The sequence below is a fragment of the Podarcis vaucheri genome (assembly GCF_965113315.1).
Source record: "Podarcis vaucheri genome assembly, chromosome: 2".
NCBI classification, from domain to species: domain Eukaryota; kingdom Metazoa; phylum Chordata; class Lepidosauria; order Squamata; family Lacertidae; genus Podarcis; species Podarcis vaucheri.
The window spans coordinates 118,129,718-118,147,436 of record NC_138760.1 but is presented as its reverse complement, the minus strand read 5'-3'; the positions used below and the strand labels follow the sequence as shown (position 1 = coordinate 118,147,436).

Sequence of the window (17,719 nt, the reverse complement as noted above, 5' to 3'; positions counted from 1 at the left end):
AGTAAAGTTGATTTTTTAAAAAATGAGGCAAGATGGACTACACATTGAACATTTGTATGTAGATTTTATAGGAAAAAAATGTTTATAACAATTTACATACTCCCCCCCCCCTTACACTTCATTTTCCAGTTTGTCATAGGTCTTTGTAATGGCCACAGGGCAGAAAATACCATTAGTTGCTATCACAGGGCTCATCCACACGTCCGCTTTTTCTGTGATTTCTAAGCAAAGATCTGAAAAGCTTTTCTTTTGTCCCACCGCTTTTCCTTGGAAAACCTGCTGCTTGTCACAGAATTGGAAGAAACATAAATCAGCAGAAAACCCGACAAATGTTTGCTTCTATTCAGCTGTCAATCCACAGAAAACCTGATTCAGAAAACACGACTGACCTTGGTTCCGATTCAGTGGTAATCAGAGGGGACTTTCGTGGGGAAAATGGGGGGAATGAAAGACAAACCTATCATGGACGAGCCCTTGGTATCTTCCTGCTGTTCCCACTTTTCTCCTTCATTAATTAATTAAGAATTAATTAAGAATGACTTCAGAATGATGAGATGGATCACAATAAACCTCACTTTCTTCTTCCTAGGTGTAATAAAAATAAGAATAAAACCATGAATGCAATAGCTTTTCCTCGTGGATTAAAACAGCAAATAGATAATTTCTCCAAAATACATCCTTTTTTGGAGAAGGAGACCAACAAATTCAAAGGTAACAAGGGTCATTGTATGATGTTTTAGATGTGGGACAGATTAGACAGATAGATAGATAGATAGATAGATAGATAGATAGATAGATGATAGATAGATAGATAGATAGATGATAGAGTTGCATGCCATGCCAATTTCCAAACAGTGAATATTCTGGGGTCCCAGGCTGCTTCGCCAGGGTTCGAGTTTCCTTTGGGAAAATGAGGCACAGCAGAGACTGTGGTGTCTTTAGGATATATGGTTTATTTACACATATATGCAATCTGAGCCTACGATGGAGGGGTTCGCAGGCACCCCAAGAGAGTCTTGTTTTTCCCATAGCCCCAGCCTTGCATTCAAAACAGGAATCAACCCTCGTGCTCTGAATATCTTTCTGTCTTGCTGCCTTTTACAGCCTGTCACATCCCTAAACTCTACTCCAAAATACTGGTTTTGTCTTCTAACTCTCTCAGAGCTGGGGGAGGCAACTCTTCTCTGTGCCCCCCACCCTGAACATGCTTTCATAACACTTAATGCTAATGCTGGAAGAGGGAGGAAGATGGAGTACTGTGGCTAAATTTTAGATTTACGCCTGAACACACTTGCAAACATTCTAAATCTAAAGCATTGCCCTTGAAGCCCAGTACGAGTATTGACTTTTTCCTCATTTCACTTTTTTCCTTAGATGTTGTGCTCTCTGGACCTCAAGAAAAGAAAGGTACATTTCCAGGTTTGGCAGATCTTTAAACAGTTTTTGCAGATGAGATATGGGAGGGTTTTGCACTTCAGTCTCCCAGCAGCACAAGATTGCTGGGGTCCCAAGCTGCCTCCCCTGGGTTCGTATTTCCTTTTGGGAAATGAGAGGCTGCAGAGACTGTGGTGTCTTTAGGATATATGGTTTATTCCCACATATATAGAATCTGAGCCTATGATAGAGGGGTTCACAACACGGACAGCCCAAGAGAGTCTTGTTTCTCCCATAGCCACAGCCTTGCATTCAAAACAGGAATCAACCCTCGTGCTCTGAATATCTTTCTGTCTTGCTGCCTTTTACAGCCTGTCACATCCCTAAACTCTGCTCTACTTCAAAACTCTGGTTTTGTCTTCTAACTGTCTCAGAACTGGAGGGTTGGGAAGCAAGCAAGTGTAACTGAAGCTTGACATTTGAGTGTTCTTTTTTCTATTTCTCTATTTAAAATTCTGAGTAATCTTCATTATTTGGCATTGATTTTTCTGAAACACTCCCCCCGTCCCAATGTTTTCATAAAATGTAATGGGAATGCTGGAATGCTGTGGCTTGCTGAAGTCAGCTGGGAGTTCACCACATCTCAACTGGTGTGTGTTATGAGCACAGCAAACGGAGTCATCAGAGATTTCCTGCTCCTAATTGAACAACATCTTCAGAGTTTGTTAAGGGGGAAACTCCTCCCACACAGTTCAAAGTAACCAAGTGCTTAATGTCTCCAGACACAAGACACAGTTCTTCTGGTCTTTTAAGTAAAGATACGTACGATCAGATCCATTGACAGTGATCACCATGCTAGCTACTGTTTCTGTGCCAAACCCACGGCCTCTTCCCCTGAGTCTCACAGAGTCAGACCCTGACAGCAAATGGGACAGGGCACAGACAAGACAGACAGGATGAAAGCAATGCCCCAGAGGCTACTATTCCTGTCTCTACAGGTAGGCACATTTCCTGGACCAATGGGAGGGTGAATGACTCCACAAGTCGCACACTCGACCTTTCTGGTGTTGCTATGGCAACCCAGGGCACCCGGCACCCTTATCTCAGAACATCCAGTCGTGGGAAATGTGCTCCTCAACGCACAAGCCCCAAGCGCATTACAGCAACATGGAAGAGGTCAAACGGTCCTATACGATGACTACATTTTAAACATTGGCGTGAACACACTTCCAAGCACTCCTAATCTAAAGCATTACCTAGGAGCTAAGTGCGAGTCTCAACTTCTTCCTCATATCGGTTTTGTTCCTTAAGCGTTGTGCTCCCTGGACCTCAAGTAAAACATATGGTTCCCAGATTGGGCAGCGTTACTTCAGCTGTCTGGACCTCCAGAAAAGAAAGTACATTTCCAGGTTGGGTAGGGTTCTTTGTTTTGGGTTTTACATGTGAGATTGAGAGAAGGGCTGAACACAGGAGCTCAGGAAGCAGCTTTTCTGCAGAGCCAAGCCATCTGCCCATCTAGCTTCATATTGCCAAGAATGACTGGCAACAGCTCTCCAGGGTTTTATCCAGGGAACTCACCCTACAGGGATTGAACCAGGGACCTTTTGCAAGCAAGCCTACCTCTGAGCTAGCTTCCTTGCCCTCAAGGGGTGTTCCCTGAGTTTCTGGACTGACCTGCATGGGGGAGCGATTTCCCACCCCCCACCCCATTAGTACATTGGCTTTTCAAACCTCCTCCTCACTCAGAGCTGCACAAAACTTGGATGCAGGGGGATTTACAATTTGACCTTGACGCACGGACAGCTGTGGAATGAGTGGCGCAGCAAAAACAAGGGCTGCCAAAAAAGCAAAACAGACTGAACTGTTGCAATCAACTTTAACTTCACAGCTACGTAGATCATCTGTTCCAACTGTTTCAGGCCTACAGGAGGAAGAAATTAAACAGCCAGCTCCAGGGGACATGGCCTCAGGAGGACTGGATCCAGTTTCTAAAGAAATACTGGAACAGCTGGCAGCTTTAAATAAGAAAGCTGATGAGCAGGCGATTAAATTTGACCAGGTAACAGCTACTATTAACAAATTAACTGATCAAGTTAATCAAAATACACAGGTGATAGGGAACATTCAAACAGCAACAGTAGAAAATCGGAAATTGGTCGATGATGCAAAATTAAGAGCAGAACAGGCTAACAAGAAGATTGAGGAACTGAGAGGGGAAGTAAGGCCACTGAGTAGACAGATCAACGAACAGCAATCCTTTCTGTCCATGCAGGAATTGAGAAATAAGGAGAGCAATCTGAGGCTGAGAAATATACCAGAATCTGAAAAAGAAGATTTGATTGGCTTCCTGACAGCAGAAATTTCAAAATTTTGGAACCTAGCAGAAGACAAGGACTTTAAAATAGTCACCGCATTCAGATTGGGAAGAGTGGCGAGGAAGGATAAACCGAGAGATTGCCTGATCATTTTGAGATCTAGGCAAGAAAGAGATAACATACTCAGCCTACATTTTAAAAATTCATTGGTGATTCAGGGCAAGACAGCAGAAATCTACAGAGATATACCAAAACAACTTCTGGACTTGAGAACTACATTTAAAGACCTCGCTGCACTGTTGAGAAATAACTCAATTCCCTATAGGTGGGAATTTCCCAAAGGATTATCTTTTAACTTCAAAGGGGAAAAGGTAAAAATTAGAAGTGAAGAGGACCAAGAAAAATTCCTGAACGAACACGGGGAGGATCTTCGGAAAGGAGTGGCAGGAGCCTGGCCACCACCTCCTACTGGCTCAACACCTGTTCCACCTCCAGATTTGGACGAAAAGGGAGATCCATCCCTATTGAACTGATAGATTGATCCAGGATGTCTCTGCAGCTACTCAGTTGGAACATTCATGGCGCAAATTCCCCCGAGAAAAGGAAATTTTTTTCACATATTGAAAAAAGAACAATTGGATATTATTTGTCTGCAAGAAACACATGTGACCAGGCTTCATAGGAGAGTTTTAATCAACAAAAGACTAGGTCAAGAATTTATTTCATCAGACAAAGTTAAGAAAAGAGGAGTAGTGATTTATGCAAAAGAAAACCTATCACCAAAATTTTTGTTTAAAGATGAACAAGGAAGAATTTTAGCAATTGAAATACAAACACAAGGAGAGAAATTTTTGATAGTAGGAATCTATGCACCTAATGAGGGGAAATCGGAATTTTATAAAAAGCTGCATGAGACAATGCTGGACTACATTGACTATACCAACATCATTGTGATGGGAGACATGAACGGGGTGGTCTCCACTTACATGGACAAGTCACAACACCAAAACCTGACTAATGATGGTAGATTACCTATGACCTTTTTTGAACTAACTGATAACATGGACTTGATTGACATATGGAGGACAAAGAACCCACTAGGTAAAGAAGGAACATTCTTTTCTGAGACTCATCTATCCTGGACAAGAATCGACCAAATTTGGATATCTAGAGGACTGGCCCCCAAAACAAAAAAAGCAGAAATCTGCCCTAAAACCTGCTCCGACCATAATGCTTTAAAAATGGAACTGAGACTTATGCCAACTGGATCTTTCAGATGGAGAATGAATGACACTTTATTTAGAGATCAGGAGATAGTGAAGAAGGCCCAAAAAACCTTAAAGGACTATTTTGAATTAAATTTGAACACTTCGGTGGAAAAGAGAACAGTCTGGGACGCGAGCAAAGCGGTGATGAGAGGGTTTCTGATTCAACAGAATTCAATAAAGAAAAAGCTTTGGAACGGGAAAAAGGATAAGATATTAGAGAAGATAAGAGATGGTGAAAAGAGGCTGAGACTTAACCCAAAGTCAAAAGAAGTATTAAGAGAAATTAAATATTATCAGGCTCAATATTCGAAATTGATAAATCAAGAAGTAGAATGGAAAATTAAACAAATGAGACAAAAATCATTTGAATCAGCAAATAAATGTGGAAAACTGCTAGCATGGCAGTTGAAAAAGAGACAAAAATTGAACTTTGTTACCAATTTGGAGGTTGAAGGGGAAAGTATTCAGAAACCAGATGAAATTAGAAAGTGTTTCCTCAGATATTTTAAAAAATTGTTTAAACAAGGGCCTCAGGAAGAGATGGAGATAAACCAATTTATAAAATTAAATGGATTACAAAAATTATCTCAAGAGAAACAAACAACCCTGAATCACAGAATAACAACACAGGAAATTGAAAGTGCCATTCAGAATATGCAACTAGGTAAATCTCCAGGTCCAGATGGACTTACCTCCAAGTATTACAAGACATTAAAGGATTATTTGATTCAACCATTGTTGGAGATATGCAACCAGATTATGGAGGGAAGGGGGGCACCAGAATCGTGGAAAGAAACTTTCATCACATTGATACCAAAACTGGAATCTGAAACGAGACCCAACTTAAGAACTACCGTCCCATCTCACTCCTAAATGTGGATTACAAAAATTTTGCTAATATTTTGGCAAACAGGTTTAAAAAGGTTTTAAATGACGTAATTCATAAGGACCAGGCAGGCTTTCTCCCAGGCAGACATTTGTCAGACAATACTAGGAACATTATAGATGTTCTGGAACTATTGCAGGAGAAATTGAATACGAAAGCAGTCTTAATTTTTATAGACGCGGAGAAGGCCTTTGACAACATTTCGTGGAAGTTTATGAAGAAAAATTTGGAAGGGATGGGAGTGGGACGGGCATTCCAAAATAGTATAGAAGCAATTTATTCAGAACAAAAGGCAAAATTGATAGTGAACAATGTGGTGACAGAAGAGTTCAAAATTGAAAAAGGGACACGACAGGGGTGCCCCTTATCCCCTCTGTTATTTATTTCAGTCCTGGAGGTGTTGCTGAATTTGATTAGGAAGGACCAGTTGGTAGAAGGAATACAGGTCGGAGAAAAACAGTATAAATTAAAGGCTTTTGCAGATGATTTGGTATTAACATTATGGGAACCAGTTCCCAGTACTAAAAGAGCTTTAGAATTAATAAATGAGTTTGGTCGGGTGGCTGGTTTTAAATTGAATAAACATAAAACTAAGGTGTTGGGGAAAAACTTGACATCTTCAGAAATGGATGAGTTTCAGAAGGAGACAGAATTAACTATGGTAAAAAAAGTGAAATACCTGGGGGTTAATTTGTCGGTTAAAAATTTGAATTTATTTAAAGACAATTATGACAAATGTTGGTCTGAAATTAAAAGGGACTTAGAAATTTGGTCAAGATTGAAACTTTCCTTGTTGGGAAGAATTGCAGCTGTGAAGATGAATGTATTGCCAAGGATGTTATTTTTGTTTCAAACCCTACAGATTGTGGACAGAGTGGAATGTTTTGGAAAGTGGCAGAAAGACATCTCGAAGTTTGTCTGGCAGGGCAAAAAGCCCAGGATAAAATTTAAAATATTAACAGATGCGAAAGAAAGAGGGGGATTTGCCCTGCCGGACTTAAGGTTATATTATGAAGCTGCATCTTTCTGCTGGATGAAAGATTGGTTTTTACTGGAAAACACGGATGTCCTAGATCTGGAAGGGTTCAATAATGCTTTTGGATGGCATGCATATTTATGGTACGACAAGGTAAAGGTTCACAAGCTGTTTAAAAACCACATTGTCAGGAAAGCTTTGTTTATAGTTTGGACTAAATATAAAGACTTGTTAGAAAACAAAACTCCGAGGTGGCTCTCACCAGTAGAGGCAAAGGCCCGAAAAAGACCTAATATGGAGGTTGGTTGGGCAAAGTATTGTGAGATTGTAGAAAAGATTGGAGATAATTGGAGGTTGCAGAGCTTAGACAAATTAAAAAACAAGGTGCATGACTGGTTACACTATGCCCAAATTCAAGAGGTTTTTAAAAAGGACAAAAAAATAGGTTTCCAGGTGGAGAAATCGAAATTAGAGACAGAATTACTTGAACCAAAGACAAAAGTGCTTTCAAGAATGTATAACTTGCTGCTTAAATGGAATACTCAGGACAGACAGTTAAATCAGCCATGATAAAATGGGCTCAGGACATTGGGTACAACATTATGTTTGAAGACTGGGAAAAGTTATGGACCACCGGTATGAAATTCACAGCATGTAATGCTTTGAAAGAAAATGTTATGAAAATGATATATAGGTGGTACATGACCCCAGTCAAACTTGCAAAGATATATCATTTGTCTGACAATAAATGTTGGAAATGTAGGGAGGCTGAAGGAACATTCTTTCACCTCTGGTGGACTTGCCCGAGAGTGAAGGCATTCTGGGAAATGATATATAATGAGCTAAAAAAGGTGTTTAAATACACCTTCCCTAAGAAACCAGAGGCCTTCCTACTGGGCATGGTCGGCCAGAAAGTGTTAAAGAAGGACAGAATTTTTTTCTTATATGCAACTACAGCAGCTAGAATCCTTATTGCTAAACATTGGAAGACACAAGATTTACCCACACTGGAAGAATGGCATACGCAATTGATGGACTACATGGAGTTGGCGGAAATGACTGGCAGAATCCGTGACCGGGGAGAAGAGACAACAGAAGAGGACTGGAGAAAATTTAAGGACTATCTACAAAAATATTATAAGTTATATGAATGTTGAGAATTTGCTAAGCTTTGGAGAAAATCAGCTTCAGTAAAATATCTGAAGGAAATTAGGGTAAAATTTATGAAAGTATTAAAGTTTAGAATAAATTTTGGATTTAATATATGGTATTAAAATGATTTAATAATAGGTATTCTAAATTGAAAATATGGTTAGTGGAAGATACAAAAAACACATGAAACAAGGTAACAATTTGCTGTTATTTTTTATTGTAAAGAATGCAGGGTTCGGAGGATGTGGGGAAGTTCGATGTTTTCTGAAAATTGGGATAGAAAAATGGAAAAATTCTTTCTTTAATCTTCTTTTTTCTTTTGTAAAAATGCTTTTGACGTATATCTGACTATACACCTGTACCTGGAAAAAAGCAATAAAAAATATTATAAAAAAAACAAAAAACAAAAAAAAACAAAACTTGGATGCAGGTTTGGGGTGCTGCCTCCCTAATTGTTTCCTTTCTCTTGTAGGTGAAGACATGGCATTTCCTAAACTAGTCCTAGAATCGTATGGCCAAGCACCAACCCGAGACATATATATGAAGCCACCATTGTTTGCCTTTGGATTCTCAACAAGCCCGTATTTGAACCAATCATTCGTTGACCCCGTATTATCAAATGAGAACATTAATTGTTGTTCCTATGTTATGGGAGTTGAGAGAATCACCTCAGGGACTCATTCCTGGATAGTGGACGTGGGGAACGAGAACTTCTGGGCTGTGGGGGTTGTCAAGGAGTCTTTAAGGGGTCACAATATTGTCAATTTGAATGATGGAATTGGGATCTGGGCTATTGGGAGGATTTCTAATGATGCATATTATGCTTCCACTTCTCCTGGAATATCTCTGGGACCATCACCCTCGGCCAGCACACAACACCTTACCTTTGGGATTTGGCCAAAGAGGATCCGTGTGCTTGTGAACTATGAAGCAGAAGTAATACTCTTCCGTGATGCTGACTCAAATAATAATCTCTTTACCTTCGTCCGTGCTTTGTTCTCTGGGGAGAAAATCTGTTCCTTTGTCTGCGTGGGGAAATGAGATGAGGTTGCCATTTGGTGCAAACTTGACAGGCCAGCGGGAGGTGCCAAGTCCTTTAAAACCAGGGGTGGGTGGGGAAGTTTAAAAAAACAGCATAGCGGTCAGGAAGAAGGAACTGAATCCTCTCACCCCCCCATACTTTCCTTCCTCAAAGGTCTGGGGAAAGAACTTTGGGGGGGGGTATGTGTGGTGTAGAAAGGGCTCAGGATATTAAGTCCCCACCCCAAACTGCCAACATCTTTAAAGGGAATTAGTAACAGTCTGACTCTATCATGTAGTGTCATTGCTATCAATCTGAATGGGCCCTGCAGGCTCTGTTGTGGGAAACAAAACACATGAAAACTGCCATTCAGACACAGCTTCAGGGGGAAGTAGTAGCTGAAGAGGGGAGGCTTTTCAACGAGGAACTGGCACGAGGCCCTGATCCAGATTGACAGCGTGCTTCGGATCACAACCCCATAGCTATACTTTATTTGGAAAAGAAACACACAAAATAGAAGCACGATCAAAAAGGAATTGTCTGCAAATACATGACACTTGACATGGGGGCATTTGAGGTGGGGTGTTTTATATGCTTCAAGTAGTTGTTCTATGTCTTTTTATAGTTGTTTAGTTGTTGTCACTCACTCTAGGGCCTGATGTTGAAAGGTGTGTAAGAAACCTTGTAAATAAATAAAAGCAATTCCGCTTACTGCATATGTGCGTGCCATTTATCGCTTAATGTCCAAGCTGCTCAGGGTGTGGTAGTGGCCCAAAGGGTCATAATGAATGTGATAATGTGAACCCCTATAAATCCTTCAATATAATTCTAATAGAGAAGTTATGGTAACCTGTTGCTTTAAGAAACTGATGATTTTGCAAGATGCCGCCCCCCACTGGGACAGAAGGGCAGCTAATACGTGAATCACGAAGATACAGCTCATAAGTTAAAACGCAAGTTGATACAGGGTGCAAATGGCTGCACATAACACAAGTTCCCAACATGCATACTAACACAATGTAACAGAGCACGGTGAGAATCAAAGTTTAGTTAGCAATGCTTATTGCGCATGTGTATTAAACATGAAATGAGGTAATGATGTACATGACTGGTGAAAATTGAAATCCTTTGTTTGAAATGTTATAAATACCACCGCCCTGACCCATGGGCAGGGTTGCAGTTTTGCGAAAAGATTCAACTGGAACCTATGCTTTGCAATAAACAATAATGGACTTTTAACTCCTCTTGTCTCTGAGTTATATTGGCCTAAACTCAGAAGATAAGCCATTTTTGGCATGCAACAAGGGGATTTGCAGAACCAAAGTTAAGTATCTCTTGTCTGAACCAGTGGAGGACAAGGTGCTCACATCTGCTCTTATATTATTACTCTTAAACTGCTGTTGCTTTCTTTGAGTCTTTAATATATGAAATAAACAAGAGCTGCAGGGAGGAAGTGGGGAGCTGTGGTCTGAACCAGCAGGGCTCTTCTGAAAGTATGTGCTTTTAAGTGAAATAAAAATGGAAACTATTCCTCTGTTTGAAATGACTGGCTTCAGATTTAACATTTCCCAACATGACCCATGTTGGTGTGAGGCACAGGTGGGGAGCCTTTTGCAGCCCAGACGCTGCATTCCCTTGTGTCTGGAGTTTGGAAAAATTTGGCCCCACCCCATGGGTGAACTTTGACGGATGGTTGGGACAATCACATAATATCACTATGAAATTACACGATTGGCAGATGAGTTCCCTACCCATGCCTTATGGGGAACATTTGAAATAACTTGCGCTGCGGATAGATAGGACCGGTAGCAAAAGTGAGTAGAGTTCCTGCTATGCTCTTCATCCACACAAGCAAGAGAGATTATCCCTGTCCAAGGACAGATTTTAGTCAGAAGTACATGCAAGGGATCAGGGGGCCTGTATCCTGACGGCCATTTTGAGGGGTCTGCATCCTTTGGCTCCCGCAGCTGAGGTTTTCCAACCCTAGTGGGAGATTGAGCTCCTTTTTTATTATTATTGCGTGAAAACATTTATTTCAGTAAGCCCACAGAGACACTTCTTTAATTGTGTACACTTGCCTTTAAACCTTTGCAGATTTTACCTGTGTTTTTATTGAAAACCATTTACAGTGGTACCTCGCAAGATGAATGCCTCGCAAGACAAAAAACTCGCTAGACGAAAGGTTTTTTTCCGTTTTCGATTTGCCTCGCAAGACGAATTTCCCTATGGGCTTGCTTCGCAAGACGAAAACTTTTCGCGACTTTGTTTCCTATGGGAAACCGTGCATCGCAAGACGAAAAATTCGCTAGACGACAAAACTTGCGGAACGAATTAATTTCGTCTTGCGAGGCACCACTGTATACTATTCTTGTACCACAGCTTAGTTTTTTTAAAAAAGAAAAACCCTGAACTGGTTTCCAAACATTTCCAAATAAACAAAAGTGACAACGATACAACAATATTTCAATAACATTTCTTAAAAACAAAAGTAAACTATACATCATATAAAACAGAGAAGTGTACAGAACAGAAAATTTAAAAACAATTAGGAGCCAGAATCTAGCAAAACCTGGGTAAACATTTAAGAGATGTTTTTAAGAGATGTTTGGAAATCTCTACTGTCTCCTTCTCATGAATTATCTGAGAGAGAGCATTCCAGAGGGCCTCATCAGCTTGAGCTCTTACTACTGAAATTTGACTCTTATTTCACCCAATTTCAAGGGACTGCTTCAAGTTTGATCCAAGGAACAACTGGTATTTTTATCATACAAAACGTAGCTGCTTATTCACATCCTCCTGGTCTGACAACAGGGCAAGCAAATGGGATTCTGGCTGGTATTTTTGTCATACAATCTGTAGACTCAAACCAGTCTAACCAGGAGAGCCAGTGTGGTGTAGTGGTTCAGAGTGGTAGACTCGTAATCTGGTGAACCGGGTTCAATTCCCCGCTCCTCCACATGCAGCTGCTGGGTAACCTTGGGCCAGTCACACTTCTCTGAAGTCTCTCAGCCCCACTCACCTCACAGAGTGTTTGTTGTGGGGGAGGAAGGGAAAAGGAGATTGTCAGCTGCTTTGAGACTCTTTCGGGTAGTGATAAAGCGGGATATCAAATCCAAACTCTTCTTCTTTTTCAAACAGTGCAGACTTCTTTCACATTCTGGTCTTGTTTGTTTTTTTTGGGGGGAATCCCGCACACTGAAATTTAAGTTCCATTCCATTTGCTTTCTATTGTTAACACCTGCACGAAAGCTAAATACAGATCACCACAGTAACATGCAAAACAAGTCATGTTCCTATGCCACGTCTTCTGGCAGTTCATTATTGCATGAAAACATTTATTTCAGTAAGCCCACATAGACACATCTTTAATTGTGTGCACGTGCTTTTAAATTCTTGCAGATTTTACCACAGCTTAGTTTTTTTTAGAGGAGCTGGTTTCCAAACATTTCCAAATAAACAAAACAACAATATTTCAAGAACATTTACTAAAAACAAAAGTAAACTATACATCAAATAAAACTGAGAAGTGTACAGAACAGAAAATTTAAAAAATTAGGAGCCAGAGTCGAAACACGTAAGTTTTTAAGAGATGTTTGGAAATCTCTACTGTCTTTGTCTCTTGAATTATCTGAGAGAGAGCATTCCAGAGGGTGGGTGCTGCACCCACAAATGAAGTGACCACCCATGGGTGTTGGAGTGACCCCAGCAGGGCTTCATCAGCTTGAGCTCTTACTGCTGAATTTTGTCTCTCGTTTCACCCAATTGCAAGGGTGGTTCAAATTTCATCTGAGGAACAACTGGTATTTTTATCATACAAAAATATAGCTGCTTATTCACATCTTCCTGGTCTGACAACAGGGCAGGCAGATGGAATTCTGGCTCACCCTTCTCATGGTTCATGTACAGTGGTACCTCGGTTTAAGAACAGCCCTCTTTACGAACTACAGTGGAAACTTGTGTTATGTACCGTCCTCCTTGCAAACACTTCGGGTTACGAGCTCCACTAACCCGGAAGTAGATGCTCCCAGTTGCAAATTATGCCCCGGGATGTGAGTGGAAGTCGCACACTGGCAGCATGGCAGCAGTGGGAGGTGCCATTAGCGAAAGCTAATGAGCAGTTATGAGCAGTTTCGGCTTAAGAATGGACCTCCGGAACGAATTAAGTTTGTAACCGGAGGTACCACTGTATTCAGTTTACAAACTCTGCAAAACCGGAAGTAGTGTCCCAGAACAGAAGTCAAATGGTAGAAGGGCACTGGTGGCAGGAGTCCTCATTAGGGAAAGCGCACCTCGGTTTAAGAACGGTTTTAGTTTAAGAACGGACTTCCGGAATGGTTTAAGTTCGTAAACGGAAGTACCACTGTACTTTGTAAACAACAGTGAAGGAACTGTATGTAGACTCAAACAAGGCAGACTTCTGTCACATTCTAGTCTTGTTTGTTTTGGGGGAAGTTCCCACGCATTGAAATTTAAGTTCCATTCTATTTCCTTTCTATTGTTAACACCTGTGGGAAAGCTAAATACAGATCACCACAGTAACATGCAAAACAAGAGTCATGTTCCTATGCCACGTCCTCCGACAGTTCATACCTGCTTCAGCTGAGCTGGAGATCAGCAGTCCTCCTGAATCAGGCCGGAGATCCATCAAAGATACCCTCAACAGGCGACTGACTGGTAATAATTTGAGGGCATTCTTAAAGGAAAGTAGGCTCCTTTTCTTAAAGAGATGGATTGGCTTAAAGAAATGGATTGGCTTCGTGTGGGAGAAAAACTGTGGTTTAAATATCTCTGCTACCAGATCCAGAGAGTAACTCACCCACTGAGCATGGAGTCTCTGAGATCTGTGCAGAAACAGTTGCAGGCTTATGAGTCAGACACAAGGAATCTGGTCGCATGCTTGGACATGGCGCTGAGGAATTTCAAGCAGGAGCCTACGTGCGTGAAGGAGAATGCCACTTTGTTGATCAAGAGTGATGGGGTCGAGTTGAGATTCTCCTGTGGGAATCAGAAATGTCTCATCTGCATAGATGACGCTGGTGGAGAGCTCAAGTACAATGCCTCTGAAATCTCAGGGGATGTTTATCTGTCGAGATTATGTTGCAGGCCCCAGCCACTGAATGTGGCAAGTCTCCAGGGAGTGAAGGAAAGTTTGGAGAAATGGGAGATGGGAGAAGATTTGAGAAGATGTCTCAAGCTAGCCCTGAAGGAGTTCCCCAAGGAGCCCTTATTAGTGCAGGAAAATGCCCGGTTGATCATTAGGAAACGCAAAGTTCAACTGGAGTTCATCTCTGGAACAGGGCAATGTGAGATATCGGTGTGCTTTGACAAGGGGGAACCTCATTATGAGGTTGAACCGAAGACCTGGAAAATGTATTGCGAACGGCTACCACTCCACAAGGAACACCTGAATGCCAAGAATTTGGAAAAGATCCGTAGAACAGTGAGATCCCTAGAAGGGACGCCTCCTGATGTCCGGAAGAGCCTTAATATTGCCTTGCACAGGTTCTGCCAGGAACCGGAGGATGTGAAGAAGAATGCCCGCATGGTGATTGAAGTGGAAGGAGGGGAGATGAAGCTAATCTCTGGGACCAGAGAGAATTGCATCGATATCTCCTGTGTCGGTGGGGAAATATCCTACAGATGCAGCTATCCAGCTCCAAGGCACAGGAAAGGGGTTCAAAGCAGGCAGGCACGAGGACGCCATCTCCAACGCTACCAGCCCTACCCACGCTACCACCATGATAAACTCCCGCCCGGAAACCAATTTCCCCACTGTGGAAGGACGTGTGGATCCAGAAACGGCCTCCACAGTCACTTACGGACTCATTGTTAAAACTGTGTTTATAGAAGACAATCTTACTCGGCTATGAGTGATCACCAATGAAGAAGAAGACCAGTGCAACTATCACCAGAGTTTCTTCTTGTGGCACTAAGCTTTGTTGTTCATGGGCACCATCTACGTACCTAAACATTGTCAGCTCAACCTCACAGGTCTATCTGCTTCCAGCAAGTCCTACAAAGTTCTGGCCTGAGAGTTGCTCCGACAGCTCCCCATTTCCTGCCATTTTCTTAGGATCACGACCCCCACCTGATTTTGACCTTCTATTCGCTGGTGTTGCTGACCTTCTGCCCTGGTACTGTTGCCTAAGATCTCACGTGCTGCTTGACCTTCACAATGCTCCTGCCTCCGAGAGCTCTGATCCAGATCCGACTTCTCTGAAACTGGACCTTATGTTGTGGATGCCCCTGTCTCCGGCCATTGGATCCTGATCTCTGGCCAGCTTCCCTTGAACTCTGGGCTCCCTGATGGTTTGGGACAGAACTGGGCTGGGCCCTGACACAAGCCCACAAATATGCAGGCTATGTTGGGGACACTTTGGGGTGGTAAAGTGCAGTAAAGTGTGCAAACGTGAGTAAAAATAACATACAAATATGAATTATTTTAGGGAAATATAAATCTAGGGGGAAATATGCTTTGCAGAAATGTATCTGTTATTTAGGCTATCAAATAGCAAGCCTGTTGATTTCAATCACCAGTAGCACCTTAGAGACCGACTAAGTTTGTTCTGGGTATGTTTGTTCTTAGTTGGTCTCTAAGGTGCTACTGGAAAATTGCCTTTTTAAAAAATAAAAAATAAAATTGGAAGGATTCTTTAAAAGACTTCCTGGGAAAATAAGATTTGATTATTTTAAGGAAGTTTTTAGGAGCTATCTTTTTAAAGAAATTTTTTGTTTATTTATTTTAAGTAAATAAATGTGTATATTAGAAGATTGCACAGAAATGCCCAGGACTTTTAAAACAAAGCAAAGCAAAATGAAACAAAACCACTAACTGATGTAGGAATGCAGAGAACTGAATTTAAGCCCAGGGGAAAGAAAATCAGAGTGAAACTGAAATTGCCACATCCATCCATCTGTAGCTGTTGGGGCCTCACTTTAATCTCATTTCCTTTGTGAGTGAAATAAAAGAAGATGGTGCCAAGTACCTTTAGTTTATTTCTTTATTTAAAGCATTTCTACCCTGCTCTTCAGCCAAAACAGCTCTTGGAGCAGTTTACAAACATCAGTAATAAGATGTTCCCTGCTCTTACAATCAAAGAATCATAGGATCATAGAATCGTAGAACTGGAAGGGACCCCCAGAGGCCATCTAGCCCAACCCCTGCAATGCAGGGATCTCAGCTAAGCATCCATAACAGAGGGCCATCCAACCTCTGCTTAGAAACCTCCCTGGAAGGAGAGTCCACCACCTCCCAAGGTTGCGTTTCAGCACACAAATTGTCTTAGAGAATGTGAATTAGGCCTTTGAACTGAATGAAATTCTTCCCGAGTCCCTCCCATCAGATGTCAAGGAAATAAACAACTACCTGACATTTAGAAGACATCTGAAGGCAGCCCTGTTCAGGGAAGTGTTTAATGTGTGACATTTTAATGTATTTTTAATCTTTGTTGGAAGTCGCCCAGAGTGGCTGGGGAGACCCAGCCAAATGAGCCGGGTACAAATAATAAATTACTACTACTACTGTTTAGGGAAGTTTTTAATGTTGATCTTTTATTCTGTTTTTAAGATTCTGTTGTGAGCCGCCCAGAGTGGCTGGGGAAACCCAGCCAGATGGGCGGGGTATAAATAATAATAATACAGTGGTACCTCTGGTTACAAACTTAATTCGTTCCGGAGGTCCGTTCTTAACCTGAAACCGTTCTTAACCTGAGGTACCACTTTAGCTAATGGGGCCTCCCGCTGCCACTGCGCGATTTCTGTTCTCAACCTGAGGTAAAGTTCTTAACCTGAGGTACTATTTCTGGGTTAGTGGAGTCTGTAACTGGAAGTGTTTGTAATCCGAGGTGTTTGTAACCCGAGGTACCACTGTAATAATAATAATAATATTAACAACTAAATAATGCTGCATCCCCCAGGCACGCTGCTCATAGTCATGTATTTTCCCTCTTGGGAAAAACAGGTGAGAGAGTAACAATGTCTATCCTGCCAGAGATCTGGTACAACATCTTTGTAGTGGCAACCAGGAAGTTCATGCAGTCAAGGTACAGAGCATTGTGTTGGCTTCTGTGCTGGCTGCAGAGGAAACTCCATTCAATTGGGGGCAGCAGGAGGCGAGATCAGAGCTGAAACTAGGCTTTCTGGCACCCCAGTCAAAGACCCAGTTTGGCACCCCAACCCCCCGGATCCGTGTTTGTGTTCATACATACACATACATACATAAATAAATAAATACACACACCCCTCAAAACATTTATTTGTACAGGGCATAAAAAGTAGACAATATATCATTTGAATACAAAGGAACCCTAAGCATTATTATGACTGTATGACCAAAGGGAAAATTAGCAGCCTCTCTCTTTGGCAAATTGTTTGCCGAAAGTAGAACTTCCATGGGCAGCAATTGTCTATCTGAGGTCAGGTTTTGAATTGGATTTATTTGGTCACAGGATCGTTTAATGACTGCATTTTCATAAGATCAGCCACAATGTTCTGGTTTCCTTTTAAAACGTTTTCTCTCTGTCTCTCTTTGAGGCTTTTTGCCACCCCACCCCTCTTCCTGGTTCTGCGCAAACCTTTTCAAGATTCCTTTCAATTTTATTTTTGTCTGATTGCTCATTTTAGGAAATGATAATTTTGTACTCATTTTAGGTTCCACGTAAGGTGAAGAAATAAATCTCCCCCCCCCCAACAAATTGTGAAATTTGGCTTTCACGACATGTCTTGCTG

At 41.6% G+C, this 17,719-nt stretch overlaps 1 protein-coding gene across 2 annotated transcripts in view; it reads left to right on the top strand.

Annotated features, from left to right (window-relative positions):
- LOC309524871 (zinc finger protein RFP-like) overlaps nt 1-9,708 on the top strand; it is a 43,230-nt gene extending 33,522 nt beyond the window's left edge. The window contains exons 5-7 of one of the 2 annotated variants that reach the window (XM_082210023.1): nt 590-711; nt 1,375-1,419; nt 8,444-9,708. In XM_082210023.1, the coding sequence (XP_082066149.1) occupies nt 590-711; nt 1,375-1,419; nt 8,444-9,012 (736 nt within the window). In that variant the 3' untranslated portion in view covers nt 9,013-9,708. The remainder of the gene's footprint in view (nt 1-589; nt 712-1,374; nt 1,420-8,443) is intronic. The other variant, XM_082210022.1, reaches the window with a different exon arrangement.
- Nucleotides 9,709-17,719: the final 8,011 nt, after the last annotated feature.